Source organism: Dermacentor andersoni, chromosome 2, assembly GCF_023375885.2.
Source record: "Dermacentor andersoni chromosome 2, qqDerAnde1_hic_scaffold, whole genome shotgun sequence".
Lineage (NCBI taxonomy): Eukaryota > Metazoa > Arthropoda > Arachnida > Ixodida > Ixodidae > Dermacentor > Dermacentor andersoni.
In genome coordinates this window covers 109,952,825-109,974,357 of record NC_092815.1, presented here as the reverse complement: position 1 = coordinate 109,974,357, position 21,533 = coordinate 109,952,825, and the positions used below count along the sequence as shown (strand labels likewise).

At 44.4% G+C, this 21,533-nt stretch overlaps 1 protein-coding gene and 1 long non-coding RNA gene across 3 annotated transcripts in view; one reads left to right on the top strand and one right to left on the bottom strand.

The window, feature by feature from the left end:
* The window catches only part of LOC140216137 (uncharacterized), a 96,469-nt gene extending 86,285 nt beyond the window's left edge, over positions 1-10,184 (top strand). For both annotated transcript variants that reach the window (XR_011892814.1, XR_011892815.1), the window contains exon 3: positions 10,098-10,184. This is a non-coding gene — a long non-coding RNA (uncharacterized lncRNA). The remainder of the gene's footprint in view (positions 1-10,097) is intronic.
* The window catches only part of LOC126541248 (ceramide synthase 6-like), a 39,386-nt gene extending 17,855 nt beyond the window's left edge, over positions 1-21,531 (bottom strand). Inside the window, exons 1-6 of the mRNA XM_050187946.3 lie at positions 21,338-21,531; positions 11,461-11,691; positions 10,755-10,812; positions 10,170-10,220; positions 8,137-8,229; positions 3,301-3,429 (exon numbers count right to left, since the gene is read on the bottom strand). Coding sequence (XP_050043903.1) covers positions 3,301-3,429; positions 8,137-8,229; positions 10,170-10,220; positions 10,755-10,812; positions 11,461-11,691; positions 21,338-21,522 — 747 coding nt within the window. The 5' untranslated portion in view covers positions 21,523-21,531. The remainder of the gene's footprint in view (positions 1-3,300; positions 3,430-8,136; positions 8,230-10,169; positions 10,221-10,754; positions 10,813-11,460; positions 11,692-21,337) is intronic.
* Positions 21,532-21,533: the final 2 nt, after the last annotated feature.

The following is a 21,533-nucleotide window of genomic DNA, read 5'->3' as shown; positions in this document are numbered from 1 at the left end:
TGTGGTTTGTTGTCGAAGGCCATTGTGGTCAATGTGTTTAAAGCACATTTAATTCTATTTAGTTGCACCTCTAAGCTGCCTTACGTCTGTATGCACATTGCCTGTTCATGGCGAGAGACCAGTGAGGGACAAATATATTGGCAACGACACAGGCCGACACAGGATTTGGCAACGACACAGGCCTGCGTCCATTGTCCCTTACAAAGTATTTTTTGTTGTGTAGAGTCTTGTCCTGCTCTGTCAATGCATGAGCTTGGTAGACGTGCACGGTAGTTGCGATGGACTACCTGCAGACCTGAACGCTGCTTTTCGAGCGTCAGTCCAGCCCATGCTCTCAGGTCTGATCATAACGTCACAATCACACATAATGCCCTCACTTCAAGCATTTGCCAAAAGTGGATGAAAAAAAAAAAAATTTAACTGTGGGGTCCAGTAACTGGACAGTGGGTTATGATGGACACCGTAGTAGAGGTCTCCTGGTTAATTCTGATCAGCTGGGGTTCTTTGATGTGCAGCTAAATTCAAGCACAGGAGTATTTATGCATTTTGCCCCTATCAATATATGGTGACAGCAGCTGGGAATGAAACCCATAGCTGGGGTGCACATAGCTGGAGCGCACATAGCATTGTGCACCCCAGCGGAAATCCATAGACACTGAGGCACTGGCGTTCACATTTGGGCATAAAAAAAATAAGAAAGGGGGGGGTGGATGACTGGGTCAGAATTGTTTGGGATATGCCGCCCAGGGGCACTACTTTACCCATCGCTGCTCGTCCTCAACAGCTTCTGCGGTCAACTTGTTGACTGCGTTCGGGCGAAACTAAAGCAGCTGCAGACTGATCTAGCCGTTATCGCCGGCAGTCTCACATTGATGCAGCAACCTCTGGATGTATCCTAGAACAAGTTGTTCAAGGATAATGTTTGGAAGCTGCATGCAGAATGGATGGCCGAAGGTGGACACGTCATGACCCCCGCAGGCCAGATCAAGAAGCCGTCAGTGAAGCTCCTTTGCACATGGATATCGGATGCACGAGCAACGATTTCCCCAGCTTTAAAAAGACTGGGATTTCAAATGCTTTGGAAGGAACCGAAGATGACCTGGTGCAAGACAGTGGCGATGCAGACAATGTTGAAGCTGCCGATGAATCCGCTACCTGCAATGGCACTCTTGACTCAGACTCTGAGTACGCCGGGCAAGAGACGCTTTATTTGCTTAGTTTAGTGTCTGCTTAAATCTTCCTTTGTGTTGAACCTGTGGTCTTATTGCTAAGGTCATTCCTGTTCGGAAGCACCTCCCGTGGGCTTGTAGTGGCTGGTGTGAGAACCCTGATTTGCAGCAGCTTTCTTTTTTAGCACTTTGTACATTCTTGCGGTAAATTTTTCCAGCGTAACTATCGCACCCTCAACTTCGCATCGATTTCTAGAAAAAAAAAAAGTGCAAGGATATTGCGAACTACGGTAAACTATTTTTGATGTTTTTCTGTGTGGATAACGAGTTTACAAAAATAGTAATCACTGAAACACCAGGTGTATCAACTGAATGCTGAGGCGCATAGCATCCTGCATGCTCGAAGAAAATGAAGTGTAGTACATAGGCAAGCAACTTATTTCTCATGTAGAGATAAAGTGGATAATCTTTATTCATGATGCATTTGGAAAAACTTTGGCAACTCTTAATGTACCAATGTGCCAAATACCTAAACAGGCCAGTGAACTGCTTCAAGTGTAAGCATGAAACTGATGAGAAAAAGAAAACCTCGATGTTGAGAGACACCTACCGTAGAAGAAATAGTTGGCCAGGACTTCCCAACTTCATCCGAATCAACACCAAAAGTCATGGGTTTGACTCCCACCAAACGGAGTGGGTTCGAGTGCCTTAATTAAATGTATATTAATTAGCAGTGTTTTAATCATCTTTGCCCTAATTAGAAGGACACTAAAGACAAATACTAAGTCGATGTGGACTGTTTAAATACCATTCCAGAAACCTGGCAATGCTTGTTCTGTGCCAACAAAATACTTGGTTCACAAGAAAATCGCTTATGAAGGGTCCGAATATCTCTTATTGCAGTTCAGATCTCCCATCACTCAACTGGGGAGCGGTGATGTAGCCTACGCCATCACTGACTTTGGCAGCCATCATTGAGAAAAGCGGCGCCCAACAGACAGCGGTGCAGTGTTTTGCACAAAACGCAAGCATCCGGCTATGGAGAAACCGAGCCACGACAGAGTGATGGATTTTTCGCTGCAGCTGCCCTTGGTCAAGTGGTGTAGACCGTTCGGGCATCCCGCGACATCACATGGAAGTGGAATTCTCTGCTACTTGTAGTTTGTGCGAGTTTTGCGAGTCAGCAAAGGCAGCGCAGCACTACGTGATAACAAAACTATTGAAACACGAAAGCGTGAGCAGTGCAGAGTTGAGCGAAAACGAAACCTTTTGAACGCCCGCTTCGTTGTCAAGGGTAACATCAATCGGTTCTCTTTACTAAAGATGAAATAAAACTGGACAAGTAGCATTGTCTTTCGTCTTATAATGCAATACAATGATGTTTTTATAACGAGTGGTTGAGTACTAGTGAAAGAATTTATGCGAGGAGTGCCTTCGTCATTGGGCAAGTACTACTTCAATGTCCTCGGGGAGTCTAATCATGTCCTGGATTTTCCTCAATTTCTCGATTCCTAAGGTTCTGTTCACGATGATATTGATGCCTTAGAGCTTCCGAAGCACTAATCTATCACTTTAGCTTCATATTTGCCTTTAGTGTCCCTCTAAATACGTTGGCAGGTTTTCTGGTTAAGAGTGAAAATAGGCAAGGCATCATAACACACCGAGAAAAAATAATAGAGCACTAAACATAAACAATGGCTACACATACGAGAAAATATCTGGCTGTGCTAGCCACCGGCACATCACCGGGTGATGCCATTGTTATTGAACAGCTGCAAGTTTTATGGAATATTGGTGCCACAAAGTAACATCCTTTCTTCCACATCAACTTATGTAGTGAAAATGTTCTTTCATAGCACTGAAATAAATTCTTTTGTCAAAAGTTCTTTACCATATGCGATTGCTTACATTTATATATAGTCATTAATGTTCTCTTCAGGTTGAAAAAAATTTCGCACTGATAGTAACTGGCCATTCTGTTGCCAATGGGCAGGGTAAAAGAAACATGGCCACAGCAAGATGTTGAACAACGCCCTGACAGAGGCACAGATATAGCCCTGACAGGAAAGCCGACAGCAGCAGCCTTGACAGGGCACTACCCATCTGGAGCGAGCTCATGGCGTGTTCTCACCTCAAGCGGCACGTCAGCAAAGTCGTGCACAATGAGCACCAGACTGCCTATGCGGTGCAGGTTGCAGGCCCATGACAGTGACAAGAGTACTATGGTGAGGATGTGGTGGACAAACATCTGCCAGAAGTCCTGCACAAGAGAAATGCCCCGCCCTCTTACACTGGCTGCCCACATACATAGAAACACAACAGCAAATGAGGGTTCATGTAAGAAAATACTTGTTTGCAAGCTCTCTCAAACTGTATAAGCAAAAGCAAAAAAAAAAAAAAAAGCACGTTAAGATTATGCCTGCTTTCAGTGCCAAGTTCTACGGCTCGCACGCCTGAATACTTGCTGACAAAGGAACCGATGCTGTGCCTGGCTACACTGGCAGTCATATACGGTAGCAGAAGTTACTTGCAGAAGTTACTAGCAGAAGTGCATCCTCAAGCCAACACAGGTATGTTCCAACAATAGAAAACAAATAAGGGAGCTAAATCAAGGAGAAGGGAAAGCTCCGAGCAAGAGCTGTCCATGGCTGGTCTGACATTCCAGCATGCTAATTTTTACAGGTCCACAATGTCATCTGTACTGGGCAACTAACTATACATCCAGAAGGTGCTCATGCACCACTTCATTCACTACTGTTCTCTGCGAGAAACTCAAGAAATTATAATTACCTTTAAAAAAATGTTTTTGCTACCAAGGGATATTCCATGTTCAGAGCATATAACATCCCGATTTCAAGCCGGATTGAGCACTAGAAATGCTACAAATGTGCCGCCAAAGTTGCCTCCTCCCCTCCCCTATAAAAGTTGGCTTGGCTCCATATCAATTTGACACAATTCCTTAAGGAGGAGGAGGAGGAGGAATGAACGTTTATTGTGTGAAACAGCGAGAAAGTGTTCTTTCTTCGCCCTAGGTGGGCGGCTCTCTTAGTCCAGAAAGCCGTTGGCTAATGCCGCAGCCCGGGCCCGGTCCACCAGACTTCGCTGATCTTCCAGGCTCTGTGCCTTTAACATTGCCTCCCACGTTTCTTCGATGTCTTGTAGCGGTTCAGGGGCATCATCTTGAGTGTTGTTCTCGCGATGTGGGCACACCAGCACCATGTGTTGTAGGGTGTCTGGTACCTCACAATATCGGCATAGGTATGAGAATTCGGTGGGGTGCATTCAGTGCATGATAATTCCATGGACATAAGTATTCGTTTGTAGTCTGCGGAGGGCGGTGGCTTCTTCCTTGCTTAATTTTGGATGTGGTAGAGGATATTGTCTTCTTTCCAGTCGGTAATGTTGCAATATTACGGCGTAATTGATGGGAATGTCCTCCACCCTCGTCGCTTTCCGGAGACCATGTGGCAGGAAATCCCGGCTGGTATGCTCTCGGGCGACAGCGTGTGCTGCTTCGTTTCCTGCCAGGTGTTCGTGGCCTGGGGTCCATACGACGTAGGTTTCGGGTAGTTTTTGACGTCTTGTTATTTCTTTCAGAATCTTCACTGCTGCGGCAGAAATTCGGCCTTTTCGTAGGTTTCTACATGCCGTTTGCGAATCGCTCAAGATGATTGCTGTGTCTTTGCATGTGGCGATGCCGAGGACGATGGCCACTTCCTCCGCCGTTTCTGGATTTCTGGCCGGTATGGTGGCAGCGATTAGCTCCTTCCCTTGGTTGTTGGTCACGGTAATTGCGTATGCTCTTCTAGCTGGGTATTTTGCCGCATCTGTATATCTCGTGTTGGGGTCCTTTGAGTATTTCTTGCTCAGCGCTCTGACTCTTGCTTGTCTTCTGTCTTTGTGGTATGTTGCATGCATGTTGCGAGGTATTGGAGCGACTGAGATAGAGTCACGAAGAAGTGGCGGCAATCGGGCTTTCGCATCTGAGTCTGCTATGAAGTTTTCGCTGTATGCGAGTTTGCGAAGTACTGCTCTGCCTGTTTGAGTCAGCTTAAGGCGTTCCAACTGGCTGGCTCTGTGCGCTTCACTCATTTCTTCCCAGGTATTATGAAGGCCAAGTTTTAGGAGTGTCGTGGTTGAGGTCGTACTGGGTAGTCCTAGTGCGCTCTTGATTGCTTTTCTGATGATGATGTTGAGTTTTTCAATTTCAGCTTTCTTGAGGAGTAGATACGGGGTGCCATATGTGATCCGGCTTATAAGGAGTGCTTGGATTAATTGGACGGTTTCTTGCTCTTTAAGTCCTCTTCTTTGGGTGGTTATACGCCGAATGAGATGGGTTACTTGTGTTAGGGTCCTCTGAAGCTTCGGAAGTGTAGCTGCACCAGAACCGTCTTTATGTATTGCGAGGCCAAGGACGCGCAGTGAGCCAACTTGAGGGACATCGATTCCATTGAGCCTGACGTTGGGATCTGGAGCGACGTAGGCTGGTGGTCTTCCCCGGGTCCTTGCCTTGAGTATAAGTAGCTCTGATTTTTCGGGGGCGCACTGGAGCCCGCATCTTGAGAGGTACTGTTCTATCTGATCGATTGCCTCTTGGAGGGTAGTTTGCTGTTGGCCGGTTGTGGACGCTTTTGTCCATAACGTTATATCGTCGGCGTATATTGCATGGCTTAAATCTTCGATTCCTTCGAGTTGTTGTGGGAGCTTAATCATGGCGAGATTGAACAGCAAAGGTGAAATGACTGACCCTTGTGGAGTTCCTTTGTTGGGCATTTCGAACTTGTCGCTTCGGATGTTGCCGATACCCACCGTAGCAGTGCGATCTTTGCGAAAGTCGTGTACGTATTGGTAGGTCCGGATTCCGCAGTTTGTGTCTTGGAGATTTTGGAGGATTGCTTCATGCTTCACATTATCGAAGGCTCCTTTAACATCTATTGTTAAAATAGAGAACTTTTTGTGGCGTTCTAGGTAGTCCAAGAGGTCTTCCTTGAGCTGTAGTAGTACATCTTGTGCTGAGAGGTGCTGTCGGAAGCCAAACATTGTGTCAGGCATGCGACCTGAGTCTTCGAGGTATGTGGTGAGGCGGTCGTGAACCATGTGTTCGAGAAGCTTTCCAGCGCAGGAAGTAAGGGATATGGGCCGTAGGTTGCTGATTTGTAGTGGCTTGTTGTGTTTCGGGATCATAATGACTTCTGCGTGCTTCCATTCTGCCGGGAGCTTGCCATTTTCCCAGCAGTTATTCATGTAGTCGAGGAGCCCATTTAGGGCCTTGTCTGGGAGGTTTCGTAGGATCTTGTTGGTCACCTTGTCATTTCCTGGCGATGTGTTACGGGTCAATTTGGCAAGGGCGGCATGGAGTTCAGGAAGCGTGAAAGGGCTGTCGAGGGTGGGATTTGGTTCGCCTTTGTACGGTCGGGGATCGGTAACCTTGGGGGCATTGTCTCCGACAAGTTTACGCTTGATTTCTTCCAGAATTTGTTTCTCAGTTCCTGGATGAGAGTTAATGATTTTCTTGAGGTCATGTCTTTGCTGGGTCTTGTTTTTGGTGGTAGCTAGAAGTGCTCGCAGTATATGCCAGGTCTTCTTCGTGCTGAGTGTGCCTTGAAGTTGGTCGCACAGCTTATGCCAGTTCTGACTGCTCAGTTGATCTCCGTATTCTTCTGCTTTCTTTGTTATGTGAGCAATCCGTTTCTGCAGTTTGCGGTTAAGTTTCATCTTTTTCCACCGCCTCAGTAGTCCTCTTCTGGCATCCCAAAGATGTAGGAGGTGAGAGTCTACGGCCGGCGTGTCCATTGTGAGTTGTGCCTTTATAAGAGATTTTACCTTTTAAGAGTTTGAAACGTTCATAGAAAATGGCATTGTTGGCAGTGCACCTGTTTGTGTGTTGGCGATGTTGTTTATAGCAGTCAAAATTCTTTAGAAGTATTACTGCGGAGTTGTGTTCGCAAGCAACAATAAGAAAACAGGAATGCCTCACTTCTTATCCAAATTGAGAAAGCAGATTCTATGGACACCAGTATACTAAATTGTGTCAACAATGTGGTCAAGCCATGTTCCCGAGCCCCATAAAGATCACTGGTGTGTGGCCCAATTACTCAATAGCAATCCCAAGATGATGATGATGATGCCAAAAAAAACTATTTATCCCTCATAAAACGGACGAGGGCAACAGGATAGAGGGCGAGGGGGAGGAACTACTTAGAGTAGGCCTCCTTCATTTGAGCTGTGCAAGGCAGCTTCCCACTGCTCCTCAATCTCAAGACAAAAGCTAGAGTAATTGCCAGGAAGAATTTTATAAAGGAATGCCTGCTAAAGGATGCAGGATATTATATCCCTGATGAATTTTGGGCTTGATGGTTCACAAACGAATATTAAACGTGATTTCTTGAAGACACTGTTTCTGCTGACAAGAGGAACATTATCTCAGCAACTAGCAAAATCTTCAGTGAGATTTTGCCCAATTGTTACAATTTCTCTAGCGCTACTGAACCGAAACAATTATGCTACCTTAAGTAAATTCTTAAAAATAAAGCAAAATAATCCTTTCCAAATTGCACTTATATGGGTATGTCAAGGGTGAAAATTTTATTTTGAAGCAAATTACAATGTCAAAACAATTACACTGCACTAATTGCAGGTTATCTTTTAACTGTTTCTTGGAAAAAGTACTAGAAGGTGGAGATATTAAAACTTACAACTACAAGAGTTATCAATATGTTTAAATAAACTTTTGTATGCATAATAAATGCCTTTACTAAGGATTGGAAATTTTAAGAAATTTTCATTCCGAGGAACTTGACAAAATTGCAAATATCTCTGATGCCCTGTATGTGCCTACCTCGCAATACCTTGCTTCATTCAACTGTCATGATGCTCCAGAAAAACAGCATTGTAATTGCATAAATAAGGTCTTAAAGGCACGGTGAATGAAAAAAAAAATAAAAAGGGGGAAAAGAACAGCACTAACCTTGCGTTTGGTGTCTATAAATTGTGACATGGTCAGTGACACGTAGAACCCCAGCTCGATCATGTAGTACCACCAGAGGTCATTGGTGACAGACTGCGGCATGGCAGGGGAAAAAAAGATGCTCTGAACAAGATGCACCGTAATAGCTGATACAAAAGCATTTCCGAACAGCCACATCCACATTAATTTCTAAGAGCACTCACAAGCTAGCCCACCTGTCTGCAACACAATAAGCTCACACTTTGACCAGCCATGTGTATGCGTAATTTTTGGCAAATTTGTCATCTCACTAACAAGTTTGGAATACCCACAGCAGGCAACACTTGGAACTGAGCACAGGTATGATTATCATCAAATTGAGTAAAATATGCTTTAGTATGCACTTTCTTACCCAAACAGTCTACCGTATGTTGCTCCATAAGCCAACATTTAGTGGCATAACAGTTCATCAATTACAACAGCTTTAGCTTGTATGTACACTTATCCTAAGCATGTGCCCTTCCCTGGCCCACAGTCTCACATTTCAATATCCTGTAGCGCTGGTTTTGCTGGCTCATGAAGCTCATATTGACTGCAAGCAGCAGAAAAATGTGTCCATGTATTGTCTTCGGATGCCCTAATGGTCCACACCACTAAGCTATTGCACGTTCATCAGATTCAGAGCTGCAGCAGTGCAACTAATGCGACCAAGGCACATTCCCTCCCCCTCCCCCATCCGAAATTTCGTTGTACCCCACCTAAATAATTCCTGGCTGCACCACTGGTTACAGGAACCAATATTCCACACCTTCTCTTCCTCTTAGGCAGCTGTCGTCGCCTATATCCTCTGGCGGAAGGCATCGAAGGCTGCATTAGAGAACGCGATCACCTTGCCATAAAGACACGGCAGAAAATCTTAGATGGTCCTTAACAGTTGTGTGCAGCAGCTTCTTGCACTGACTTGGCCAGCCGTTACTAAGAACACATCTCTGCTTACCCGAAGACCAACATCAGTTGTGAGGGCAGACATTTTTTCAAGTTACAATGAAATCATGGATATAACAAAATAACAGTGGCTCCCCGTTTTTCTAAGCAGCGTGGCCACAGTGCAAGATGCACGTGTTCGTCAGACACATGCTTTTCATTATTGCATGCAAATCCTGATTATTTTTTTGCCAGTGAGCTAGTCCGCAAGAGCATCGCAATGAAGCAACCACGCAGATCTGAAGGCACGCAACCAACGTGCACACAGAGTCAAAACGAAACTACTGTTTGCAGCAAACGCTGTGGACAAAACTGTATCAGCTATCAATCCAATCACAGATAGTGCTGAAGGCATACAGCCAATGCGGTGTCACGCGCAGTGGTAAATGCAATACGTAAAGGCTATAGAGGCACAACTAGGAACAAGTGTTCCATCATTCCTGCCATACCCGTACAGTTCCCACTGATGACTATGGTGATGCAGGTGCCACCATCTTTGTTTCGGTTGGACGCTAATGTCGCTTTTGCTTTCTTGCGTCGCTCCGTGCTCAAGGCACTCTGAGGGTTATCCAAGTTGACCAATGAACCACAAGATACGTTCAAATAAGCGAAAGTCTGATAATATTAAAAAATGCATAGTCCAGTTGGAACCAGAAGATGAGCATGAATTATGCGATTTTACAAATTAACGAGGGCTGAATTAACAAGGTTTTACTGTACAACCTAAAGCAACTTCTTCAATTCATAACCAATATACTTCCGTTAAGAATCTTTCTGAAGCCTTTCGTTCACAGCTTAACAATGAAAACTGAAAGCTATTAAGTACTCAAATATAAACTGCCATGTTGTCTTAGTAACTTTTCACCTGGGCTGTGAAGCTGATTGGCAAACAATCACCAAATAACATTTTTGGGCATCCAGAAAATATTTTTTTTTGCTACCTTGACCACAACACCAACCCAAGTTTGATGCAAAAGCACAGGTATTTTATTTTTCAGGTGAAACTTCGACAAATGCTAAAACCTATAAAGCCCCATGACTACTCTAACATCATCTCAAAAGCTACTCACGTGGTGAGGATAGTCGTACCAGCAGTGCATCGTGTCCCACAACCATGGTTTCTGTTCCCAATAAAGACAAAAAGGATGACAAACTCGACATGTTTCTCGGTCACAGTAAAAGCACTAAAAAAAGTTGTCAGTAGTTTTGATTCCAGAATTATATTACTGTGCCTAGATAGCTGCCTAGAACTACCATAGGCAAGTTTTTAATCAAAGAAAGGATGCTATGCCACTTCTAGAGCTGATCCCCGTAACTATGAGGGCAATAAAAATAAATTGAACATTGTAGCAGTAAAGCTGTCTCGACATATGTCGTCTCTTACAAACTGTGTAAGCACCCAAATGATGAGGCAAACTTTATGAGAGTATAAGTAGGGGTATCGTGGGTGGGAGAGGTCAGAGACGGCAGGTTGCCGCCATGAACTTTGGGATAACTGTCACTTCAGATGCTTAGCCTGGTAGCAGAGTAGTAATAGCAAGTGCCTGCTACTACCTCATTTGATGCCATGCTTATGCAACACAAATCAAAAGTAAGCTAATGGCTAGGCTATCAGAATGCACTAACTTGCTTGAAATAATGTATATGCAACTTACATCTGAAAGTGTGTACAATCCATAGCAAAATATGCTGAAGTAAAATGTGAACCTCCACCTGCAATAGAAACAAGCAGCATAGAAATGGCAAGTGTTTTACAGTCACGCCCAATTTTATCAAGCACAAATGATTGTGAATAATTTATAAGCTTTACTATCGCTTTACAGAATAAGATTTAAAGATATGAAAGCATTGTGCATATATATTAAACTGCATCTTATATAATATGGGCATTGTGCCTCTGTAGGGCATGCTTTCCCCCAGCACTACCACACTGCTCTGCCCAACTGACTACGACCAGTGGTATTTATGTGTGGAGAGTCACAAGGGGTACTCCACAGTTTGTCTATCTGGACATTTAAGCCTAATAATGTTTAACGAATGCACTTAACTTGAGAAAACATTGCATTACTTAACCATGGCAGTATTGCACAGAACAAAAGCATCCTGCATGTTATCACAGTTTGCTTCTATCTAGATGCCTTTTGAACAGCTGTGGCCAGAGGGAAATAGAAGTGCTGACAGGCATTCTGTACCCATCTCATAACCACCGAGTAGCCGTATGCAGGCAGCTTCGTTGCACTGCTGCTTGTGGCTAATACTGACTCCTACTAGTTCCAAATTTGCTGTAACTTCTCTGGTGCTAGCCACCAGAAGCTATCCTGTCCAGATAGGCAATAAGAAAGCAGCCAGCAGTCGACATACGTGCTCTCGGTGAACTTGTCCAAGGTGCAGGGCTTCTCCTGAAGAACGCGCTGCCGAATCCAGCGCTGGACACGGCGCTCGGTCCACTCAAGCTGGCGAGCCAGCCCTTGCACCTGCTTGGTACCCATTTTGCCATTAGTGAGGTATGCCTTCTCCAGCACATGGTTGTCAGGGGCCTTGCGAACTCGCTGCCGCAGGCCCAATCGCACACCCAACGGGCAGAATACCAGCCTGCAAGAATAAAGGGAAACATTGCTACAACAGGTAACAAATGAAATCAACGCACACAAACGGAAAATGTGCTCGTATAAGCCAAAGATCGCCTGTGTCGATGCAGGTTAAACAAGACTCTGATCTCCATGACCTCTCGTCCTAAAGGACACATCTTGCTGTACTAAAGGTGTTCTAACGATGCTAAAGGAAACTGTCTAGATTACATGGAAGTGCCCATTCACGCATTGCAGTGAAAGTCGGACTCTCCAGGTGGTCATTGCCAAATAAAGAACCATGAGTTCATAACACCACTCGGCCACACATTGTGCAAGAACTTTGTAATGCAGTATTTACTACATATTGTCTACCTCAGACTGTTCTTGCGTAGAGCTCATTGTACATGCCTTTCATAGCCTGCAATCAAATGACTTGCTTGTGCATTCTTATAAGCCATTATGTGTACACACAGTACGATTGTATACTGTCTCCAAGTAGTTCAGATGTACTGTAACGTGTGTAAAGCGTTTATTTTGACATTCTTGCCAAATATGAAATGTGTTGTTCATGCCTGGTATAACCATAGAAGCCCATATCAGTTATATGAATCAGGTTCACACAAATTGAGATCCCAATTTGCAGGGTGAACAATAGAACAACTGCTGTGACAAATGCACTGGCAAGAGAAACCAAGAATGAAGAATGAGGAGCTTTAGACAACTAATGCTATTAAATCACTTCAATAGATGGTCAAGATTTGCGTCACTCAAAGCTGTTCTCGCTAGAGGAAAAGACAAGTACAGGGAAAACAGCACTCATGCTGAAATTTATTCGCAGCAAGACAGGAAGATGAGGAAAATAACCTTTCAATGATGCAATGAAAACTGCTGCTAGCCAAGAAATAAATTATATTAAAAAAATACACTACATAGGTGCAACAGCATTGTATAAACCAGTTGCCATTTTGCTACTTTCTTTTACAATATCCGATAATGTACTGCCTTCACTGCTACATGTTCGTTACGTGTGGTATCAATATACGACAACCATGATACTACAAGATCAGTTAGCAGGAGATCGATCGAGGAGGTCATTTACCACACGAGCCAAGATGACACGAACAGACAGAAATAAGGTTCACACAAACCATCCAACACAAAATTCAAGGACAATTGAAGGATTTCCAGGTTGCTGAAGGACAAAATTCAGTGAGGTTGAAAGAAACTTCAGTCATACATAAACTTAAAAAATAATAAAATCTGAGCAGCGATTCCTTAGAGGTAAGTAGCTATTGAATTGCAAGTGCGCTTCAGGCTCTTCAGGTGGATTCTCAATGTTGACTTTTCCATTGCACCAATGTCAGTCACCTCATGGCACATCACAAACTTTGAGTGATGAGGGTTACAAGTGTCTGGCTTCACTCAAAGTTACTTGTCACGTTAAAGCCAAATGGCTGAAACTTACTTTCCTCCAGGCATCGAAAACAGAGACATGATGGTTGAAATGTACACCGACTAGCAAAACAAATGTATGTTAAACTGTCATCAGTGGCTGTGCAAGTGCGAGACTATAGGACAGTTTCCCGACGGATGTAGTCACCTGCATAGTGCCAATGTGGAGTTTGTCACTTTAGGAAGTAAGCGCTAACCCCAGCTTTCAAGGAACACATTTATTTTTAAAGAGTTTCAAAGGCCCTTGAATGTCTTTTTCCAAATTTAAGGGTTTTCAAGGATTTCAAGGAGGTGTATGAACCCCGCAGAACTTACCGAGCTTTCCCGAGAACCACGAATGAGGACATCATTTTGTTACAGTGTTTCCAACTACTATACACAGTGCAATGCATGCCCAAGACGGCACTTGGTAAGAACCTCTGTTTGTAACATATTTTTAGCCCCTTCCAATAGATATCATGCTATTATCCCGAATTTTGACCAAAAATAGCCAAATTATTCTTAAATGCCTCAGCTGCCAATATGTTTTACCTCCTCGGAAAGAATGCACTGGCTTCTGCTTGTGCTGTTCCATGGATTAGGTGCTGCCATTAACTAAAAGTCTGCTAATCAAAGAGAGAAAGCTAGGCTCATCCATGGCACTGCCAGAAAATGCAAAATACCACTGATAGCTGAGGTCGTCTTTGGCTGTTTTTACCAGAAACCCATGGATGAACCCAGCTCGTCCAAGGCACAGAAGGCGTTACCAAGTTTACTCCTTTGTAAATGTCCAGCAGCAAGTTGCCTTCATGCAAAGCTTCAGAAATCACTGCAAACAGTTACTACTGAAGTGCCAACGAAGGAGAACACATTGCCTACCCCACAATATACTTTAAAGCACTACAGTGTGTGAACAAATGTCAGCACTGAGGCTGATGAAATGGCTGGGCTTCAGGCTTTGAATTGCTAACTGCAAATATGGGCACAGTTCATAAATTTCCTATGGACACCTTGTAGGCACTGTGAGTGATCAGTACTCAAAAACAATATGACAGCACAATTATGTTGTTCCTTTTCAGAGAGAAAAGAGCACCTAATCCCTAGAATGTTGCATGCAAGCGCAAAGAACATGTGGTGTTACTCCGGAGCAGGGCTCATGCATGTTCCAAACAGTCCAGGTGGCATTATGGGAACACTCAGAGAGCTCTCAATGAGAACTTTCATACTGCACAACTAGGTCACATTCAACCTCCTTCACAGTCCAGACAGCTCATCATGATATCCAAACAAACAAAACTTGGGCCAAACACATGTCACAATAGCCTAAAGTACAGGTAGCGAGTGAGATATTTTGTTAGCAACGACAAAATGCAGTACAAGGAAAAGCCTTGACCTAATCCTTAGAGACAAAGACAACAAAATGTGAGTAACGTGCGATGCCCACACAGTAGACAGCTGAAAAAAAATATCACATCAATCGCTGCTGCCTCACATGCCCAAACCATGACAGCATGTCCTGTCCAGTACAGTTGCAACTATACAAGCTTACTACCTCCAGAGCTATAAAGAAGCCAACGCACCAGACTTGCATTCCTATGCTACCTGGCTGGTTTTCGACAGCTTACGCAAAAGTTGACCACCAATCAAATGAAAACTAGGTCAACCAAACACATGTAAGTGCTTTCAAACAGAATCACTTCAAAAAGGGATCTCGGGGCACCACGCAGCTGAATTGTCACTCAAGTGTTTACAGCAGACACGAGAGCAGTAAAAACACTAGATACTTGTCAGGACATGGCAGACGTGACATGCTGCTACATACCAGCAAGTTCCTTGGAAATGGAACTTTACCAAACCCCAGCTCCTGGCTTTTTTTTTCTTTTTGGTTAAGAACATTTCAAATTAAAGCTAAAAATAAAAATGGTGAAAGTCACATGTGCTAGTATGTATGCTAGTCTAAATCAATATGTCACTTCTCCTTAACAGCTAATGCAAAACTTTTGACCAATAGTGTTCAATATTACAACATTTAGTCCACAAATCTCAGATCAGTTTTACTTTAACTTTATATATTATGTAACCCACTCCCCTCTATAATGGGTCGGTGCTTGTCAAATAAATACACATTATCACAAAGGCAGATTTAGGGCCGTATGACATTTCGGCACTCCGTCATCTGTGCACCTGCAGAATGGTCATGCCTGCTTTCCAAGCCCTATAGCCCATTTTTTTTCCCTCTTGCCACCAAAGTATGAACCTGATGGTAAGTGAATGGACCGCGCATAACACCAGTTTTCAACAGACTCAAGGAAACGAAATCAAGAGTTCGACGAAAACTCGTATGGTCGGGATTGCTCATAGTCACGGGTAAAACGGACGCACACCAAAAACATGAAAAGAAACAGACGTTTCGGCTTCAATACAGGGTACAATCAACAAGGCCCCCATATGGGAGCCGAAACCTCTGGTTTCTTTTCTTTTAAAGTTTTTGGTCGGCAACCATGACTATAGACTCAAGGAAAGCTAGATATCACCATAAATGGCTTAGTTAGAAGCAATCAATGCAAGCCTGGTGATCTTGGTTTCCATGCAGTGTGTGGCTGATCAGATACACTTCCAATAACATATCACATGTCCAGCTGTCCAGACTGAAATGACACATGGCAACCAAAATTATTAGTGCACTGGTCAGGGGCAACCAATGCCCAATACTTCATTCCACCTGTTCCGTTGAGAACGGGACACGGCAGGGAACGTTTATGCACCAGCTTCTGAAGGTGCCCGACTGGCACGTAGTCTCACTTATTGTGTGAATTACTTATCATAGAAGATCTACCTTTCATTAAAAAGAAGGGGGGGGGGAGGCACTTGTGACGCCAATTACGTATACCAGCATGATATGCTGAAACACATGCACACGCCAGAAAGGATAAGCTATGGCACACTCAGATAAAAGAAACCTATGTTGTACATCACAAGGTGCACTTACATTTTCACTTGCTTTGTGACATGTTTATTGTCTCCTCTTGCGTCAAGATCATGTCTCGATAGTCCTTCCGTGTATGTTCTTTTGTTAGCACAATTCCACTTCAGTTATGTGTATAAAGGAACCACCTTAACAAAGCCTAATTGCACATTGCCCTCTGCTATGCCATGAGCAAGAATACAGAGTGAAATCAGATGTACCAAAGCTGCAGCTCAACAAATCTTATCTCCGGTTATGCAAACTATTCACACAAGAAAAAATTCATTTGGCCATGCAAAATCAAATACAGTCTTATCAATCTAGCTAACAGCAATGTAATCAGGGAGGGCTGGAAGCTGAGTAAGACACCACTATCCTAGGATGAATGAAGAGGTAGAAAGAAAATTAACAAGATGGGTCTCACTTTGTAAATGTTTACAAGTCAAGCTTTGGTGATGCACATGCATGCATGTTTAGTAAACAAACAAGGACCTCGTCTCATTGAAAGCATCAAATCTAGATATTACGGTGCCATGTAAAAAAGAGAGGCTGAGCATTAAGAACATGCCTCTGGCTTGCTGCTACACACTTGCAAGAAATAACACAATAAGTTGTCCAACACAGAATACGAGCAACGACTTCATGTTCCCGCTCACAGAATGTGTGCACATTAAAGGGACCAACAACTGGCCAGAATGTGTTGCGAGATGTTGATGGAAATGAAAGGACCACAATTTATATTGACAGAATCCAGCATCAATTTTAAATTGGCTAAGAAAAATCACAAAAAAACGAGTAAGTGGCAAGGCCTGACAGTGAAATCTTGGTACATTGGATGTCGTGTATTACATTATGATACGCAAGTTCGCTGTTATTGAGTACAACAATTATTGCTTAAAAGTGCAGTTGCTATGTTATTAGACACTTTCACTTTATTCTATGCTTTGGCAATCAGAAGTGCACGCATTGATACAGCAACACGCTGAACTGCGTATCACATGCATGAGTGCCGTTTCGTTTTCGATCTGATTGGTTTTGTTAAATACCAAATACTGGTTAAATACCAAAGCAGTGGGACAGCAAACCACGAAAACATAGCTATTATCGCAGAAATAATTTAACAATTCGGAAAACATTAATCGCAGGAACATCGAGTTGATCAACAAAATAATACTTTATGACGGTTACTGCCCCACTTGTCTGCCTCCCACTAATGCTGGTGCGTAATTGCTATCACTCTCACCTACCACCATTTTCAGCATGCTTCCAGTGATGACTACATCCTCATTGCAGATAGAAAAATTTTGATAAGAAATGTTGCACGGTGTTTTCCACATTACCACTTCCCGATTAGACACGCCGACCAGTATGCTTTCCGTTGCATTAAAAAAAAATAGGTGCTATGAAAATTGGTTGTCAGTCCCTTTAACATAGTAAACACACGTGAAGCTTACATGCTTGAATCAACGTATCACAGAAAAAATCAGTGACGTAATAACCAAGTTCAACGAAGGAGTTCTCACACCCTGACTAATGCATGTGGTGCTCTCCAATTCGAAACAAGGAACAGAAAGGTTGCGCACCAAAAATTATATACAAGTTAAACCAATTAATGTCTACGAAAAAAGTATGAAAAAGGAACCTACAGCCCTAGTCACCTTATTCCTATTCTAATTTTAGTATATATCATAGTAAATAATTACAGAGACTCATAATGTACATTTAATTAAAAATATTTTCTGTTCATGCTTTTCTGCATTAAGAAACATCCACATCAAAAAAAATTTTTTTATTATAGTCTGTTATTGGTCAAGATTACAGCAGTACATGCCATCCAAAGGAAACATGTACAGGATGTGGAAGGTATTTCAGAACATGCAGTCATGCCACAAGTGCTTGTGAAATGCATGCATTTGTCCACTACTTTTGGCTCACATCAGCATTTGCTTGTACATCATCTATCTAGTATTTGTGGAGATGGCAACCTCCGGCCACACGTATGAAAACGAAATGACACGCTGCTTTCATTGCGCTTGCCACCGACCAGAGCAATTCAGAGATTGCAACGTTTCTGACGTGGCAGGTGGCTTTGCAGTTATACTACGGATGTCCTCATTGCCATGGTCTTGGAGATTGTCAGCAGCTAGGGCCACGTCATGCTGCCCCGTTTCTTACCTAAGAGTCCGTGCTCTGCATATATGTTGAAATAGTGGAGATAGTAGTAAAGCATCGAGTTGAACAAGTTGCCCAGGGATGACCATGCACCTTCCAACAAGTCTACACCAGTGCACGTGGCTTCAATCACAAAAGAATGGCTGTTTGAAGATTCCTCGACCACATCACTCCGAACATCTGGCCCCCTAACCCACTGGACTTGAACCCCATAGGCTATTATATACGAGGCTTTGCTGAAACAGTCAAACACACAACCTCACCACACTGAAGACACCTTGAAGGCAGTCACTGTAGATACGATGACCAACACTCAATAGCATCATCTCATAAAGATCTGTCACTTTCAGAGCCAAATTGAGGCACTGATTAACACTAGTGAAACAATGAAACTTAGTAGAAGGGTGTTGGCGACCTTCATATCAGTATCACACATCTGATTGAAATACATTGGTTATAAAGATGAGCCCCTTTGTGTTACCAAGGAATTTTCAAATACTTGCAGCACCCTGAATGCACATACAAGCAAACGACCTCTTCCGACTCTTCCTCATGTCTCTCTGCTACGTACAAAGCCACAAAAAGTTGGAAGGTGATTCAACCTCTACTTGAAGTCGATGAAAGACGTCTTCCCAAGTGAGTTAAGGGTGTGAATGGGGCGGGGACACTGCGCATCATACTATTACAACACTTCTAGTGTGAGAGGATTAGAAGGAGTGTCTGACTGTTTAAAATTTCTTTACTGCAATATTTTCGGGATCGGTGCACATTTTGAGACTGCACGTATCTACGGAAAGAGCCTACCTTGCCTTTGGGATTGGCCCTTATATTTAGACTCGACCATCTCCGGGACTGGCCAAACTAAATAGGCTAGAAACAGACATACCCAACACAGAAAAGTGGAGTTCTGGCCAAGGAAGCCACTGTCTTCAAACCTTGTTTCAGCAATTAACAGCTGTCAGTCGGCCCTTTTTCATTCATTTGCTGTGTCCAATCATGCCCACCATGTCTTTGAGATGAGAAATTTTAACACCTAATAATACAGCTGCTCACACACAACATAATCCAAAGTGCAGTTTCTTTGAAACTCAAGTATGTATACATATATATTTTTTTGCTTAGGTCTTGTATGCGGTACAGAGGGGGGAAATATAAGAGGGAGGAAGTGGGGGGTTCGCTTACACAGTAAGCTTTGCTGGTCCCTATGACAAGCTGCGATAACTGGCAAAAAGTCCACACTTGCTTCCCCGCACATCCGCAAAATCCCAACGGAGCTTAACCACTCCACAGACGCCCCACACCCCTCACAGGGGTCGTTAACTGTTGCTCTGACACTTTATCACTCCCGCTTTCAGCAGATCACATCGTGCACCGCGTGCGTTAGGCGCTGGACCGATCTGATTACGGCGCGATAAGCGGCGTCAGGGAAGGAGCTAACCGGTTGAAGCCGTCCACGTGCGGTCTCCTCGTTTGCCGCCGCCCACGAAGAACCCGATTTCCGCAAACAGCCCGCACAGGTCGTCTATTGCACGGGCTTAGCGGAAGACCGGTGCCAGTGCGGAGACGCCAAGGACAGACGTCGCCTTACACGAGGCACCGTAATTCCTTGAGCAGCGCCAAGACGTCGCCCCGCCGCCAACAAAATGCAGTGGGCCGCCTAATGTGCCAGCAACCGTCGTGATGCGCATTTGAAGCGCTGCTCAAAACGAATCGTGATGAGTACCGACGTCGGCTTCAGGCGGAAGCCGGAGCAACCACAAGGTTGTAATGCGGCGTGACATACTGCCCCCCTCCCCCCCCCCCTTTTTTTCTTCTTCATTTGTTGGTGTGTCTTTCGACTAGGAACCTCACGACAATTTGTCTCTGCGGGGATGCCACTTGCTGCCGCGCGCGCCGATCTTTTTTTTTTTTCTTTCATATTTAAACGCGTGTACCTTATGGACCAAGCGCGGGACACCGCCGTGATGCGCTTCGCAGCACCATTTCTCCCGGAGGGCGCTCTCAAAATGTCAAAACGTCCTCGTCCCCAAATGGAAATCTTGAGTTTATACACCGCTAGAGGCCACGCACGTACTTACACACCTTTCGATATCAGGTTCATTTATTCCATACCAAACGCAACCATCTCATGACGGACCTTGTCGTTTATAGCTCCTTGGCTGCTCAATCCAGAAATTGGTCTCAGAATTTCACTCAGAGGCGATGATATGTGTGCGCCAGAATCAGGGCATGTTCGCATTGATTTCCAGGGCAACAGCGAAAAAAGTAATCTCGGATCGTGAGTAATGCGATACCGCCTCCTTCAGTTGGTGCGGATCAACTTTATACGAGCGAAGGTCTCTGAAAATTGAAACTAATCTGTGCAGTGAACGCGCACAGCGGTTTTGCGTTTGAATGAACATCGGCAGCGGTGCGCTAAATCCGCAGTGTAACGGTGCTGATGAACCCTTTCTCGGCCACTCTGGCTATGTCCCAATGCCGTAATACAGACGCTTCCGGACACTACTTGTTGAGGACCGGTACGAAACGCTAAACTCTTCCCGGAAGACTGCGGGAGACGCGCGAGCGATCGTACGAGTATGGGCGGTAGCCACCAAAGTCACGCCGACACGCCCAAGCGACGGCTGCGAGCACGATCCGCAAACACGAGTCGGCCGTTCTTCGGCTGCGCTTATCGGCACAAGCCGTTCTTGCTCATCGATATCGCGGAATGAATGAGTCAGGCACCGCCTTCCAACCGACGCGGCAGGCTGCAACAAGCACCAATGCGCGCAAACAACTTCCGTAACCAGAGTCAAACGGATGCAACCCGTTACAATAGTACGACAAGGTGGAATGAGCCGCCCGTGTAGAGAACATTGCCCCACGCAACCGGCAAAACGTGGGTTCGCACCTACGAAAAGAACGACTCTATTATTCAACTGCTGCTCGCCCGCGCTGGGCTCCGCACGCGTTTTCGGACAATCAAGCGATACCCCGATCACAGCTGTTCGCGCACAACGTCGGGCAAAAACGAAACAAGCACAATGCATCGCGAAACACAGATCTCGGTGATACCGAATAAATCCGCCGATTAAGAGAAGTTGAGCTTAGGCCTTACCTTTCAAGCGTATAGCGTATAACAAGAAGTACTAGAGCCACCAGGAATCCGTAGTACAGGTCGTCAAACTGGGCGTATTTTACTTTATCCGTCTTCTTAATGTCCGCCCATGTGAAGTTCGGCGGCAACCAAACATCTTCATTCCAAAACCACTTCCCAAACCGCTGCACAACACCCCCCGCCATTTCCAACTCTG